Source organism: Ctenopharyngodon idella, chromosome 2 (genome assembly GCF_019924925.1).
Source record: "Ctenopharyngodon idella isolate HZGC_01 chromosome 2, HZGC01, whole genome shotgun sequence".
Lineage (NCBI taxonomy): Eukaryota > Metazoa > Chordata > Actinopteri > Cypriniformes > Xenocyprididae > Ctenopharyngodon > Ctenopharyngodon idella.
This window is the reverse complement of record NC_067221.1, coordinates 38099078-38101078: the sequence shown is the minus strand read 5'-3', so window position 1 is coordinate 38101078 and position 2001 is coordinate 38099078. Positions and strand designations below refer to the sequence as shown.

The 2001-nt window shown below is 37.5% G+C and overlaps 1 protein-coding gene across 1 annotated transcript in view; it reads right to left on the bottom strand.

Moving 5' to 3' along the window:
- Positions 1-375: 375 nt before the first annotated feature.
- Positions 376-2001, bottom strand: part of LOC127497660 (CD48 antigen-like) — a 50170-nt gene continuing 48544 nt past the window's right edge. Inside the window, exons 7-9 of the mRNA XM_051866317.1 lie at positions 1690-1730; positions 1356-1564; positions 376-540 (exon numbers count right to left, since the gene is read on the bottom strand). Of these exons, the coding sequence (XP_051722277.1) occupies positions 1472-1564; positions 1690-1730 (134 nt within the window). The 3' untranslated portion in view covers positions 376-540; positions 1356-1471. The remainder of the gene's footprint in view (positions 541-1355; positions 1565-1689; positions 1731-2001) is intronic.

The window sequence follows — 2001 nt, the reverse complement described above, 5'->3', positions numbered from 1 at the left end:
TTTTAATTCCACTTAAATGTCCTCATAATGAAGGACCAGAGAGTGGTAATTGCTGAGAAAATGCAGACAGAAAGTTAGTGCAGTTTCATGAAGGACAAATGTCAATATCCAAGAGTAGGGCTCGAGCACAGCAGTCGGGTGGCTGGGCCTAAGTAGACAAATTGCTAAAATGGTTGCACAATGTGAGAACAGTTTGAGACATCCCTATCACACTGAACCAATGATACCGTCCTCAGACTGCCCTGACAAAAATGTGGGGCCAATCTGTTCTTCCAAAGGGGCAAATCCTACCTCATAGTCATTGGGGATCGGGAACGCAATAAAAGCACTGAAGGCCATTTGGAGTGCTGGAAACACTAATAAGTGAAAATGGCACACCATTGGCTGCAAATTTTATTTATTCTAAAGTATTAGCCTATAAAAATTGACCTTGTACTACTTAACCAGGTTAGTCCCACTGAGATTTTAAAATCTCTTGTTCAGCGAAGCACTCGTTCATAACATCTGCAGTAACTGATTGAAGTTCATTCACAACAGTAAAGGCCCGTTCCCACCAAGAACAATAACTATAATGATAACTTTATTTGGGTCCAAACCAATGAACGATAACTGTCTGTTTATTCTAAGCTCAGGTGCTGCAGTTGTGTATAACATGTTTTTGCTGTTCTTGTTGCAATTACATGGCTTTAACCAGCAGATGTCATTGATTGCTATGTTTCGAGTGAATAGTGTAACGCTGGGTGAACTCAAAAAACAAAAGGAGAACTGGATCCAAATGCAAAATAGTTTAATAAAAACAAACGTAACAAAACCAGAGAACCAGGGCACAGATAGCAGAATGAGTACCACAACAATGTACATCCATGTAGGACAAGACCTGACAAAGATTACAGGAAACACAGAGGTATAAATACACAGGGTCAAACAAGATAACAAGTTAACAAGACACACCTGGGAAAGACTAATCAATGGGGAAAACTACAAACATGGCCTCAGGAAACAGGACACAGGAATGAACACAAAGACAAGAGGAATATAAAAACACTTCAACATAAAAGTCCATACAAAACAAGTACAACATCAGGATTGTGACAAATAGCTAGTGTAATCGATCTAATCTAACCATGAATTTAGCTGACGAAGTCAATATAGTGGAATAAAAACAACTCCTAGTCTTTTTCACTGCAGCTTCAAAGGAATCAAGATAATGTTGTCGAAACAAGCGCTGGTTATAATCATTATAGCTGTGGTGTGGACAGTATTCTTTTATTTTTAGAATGATATTTAGAACTATGTCTTTATCGTTATCTATGTATAGTTTTTGTTCTTTTGTTCTTGGTGTGAACGGGCCTTAAGAGTATCTGTACACTTCCACAAGAGTGATGAAGTCAGAGAGTTAAATGAAGACTTTAAGCTCTGTTTGTGAATCCAGTCAATCATCAAAGTCTTTTTATCCAGTTGAGTCTGATCTTCAGCAGTCATGAGCAGATGAAGGTGTTTGGTGTCCTACTGTACAGTAGCTGATGGTGGTCCAGGTATCTCCTGTCATCTTCTGTGTCAGAGTCTGAAGAGAAATAAATCAAACCATCACAGAATGTGAAACACAGTTAATATTCAGTTTTTGCTGACATGATATTTATAATCTGTGACGTCTGCAGGAATAGAGATGAACAGACATTTGAATCTCACCTCAACATCATCGTAGTCTGTATCATCACTCTGTTTGACACCTGAGAGTCAGAATGGAAGTTGCATAGGTTGTATTGGATCATGTTTGTTTGCTTTTGATTGCTGTCAGATTTTAGCATAAAAAAGTGTGATTTCTTTCATTTATCCTTTTTTTTTTTTTTTTTTTTTTTTTTTTTTTTTTTTATAAAGAAAGTCGAAAGAAACTGTCATGTAATGTGGACAATAGACACTCGCACGATGAGGAATTCTTCAAGAAGACAGGCTTTAATAACAAATACTTAGTGATGCAATGAGATCCAGGCAGTCTAGCAA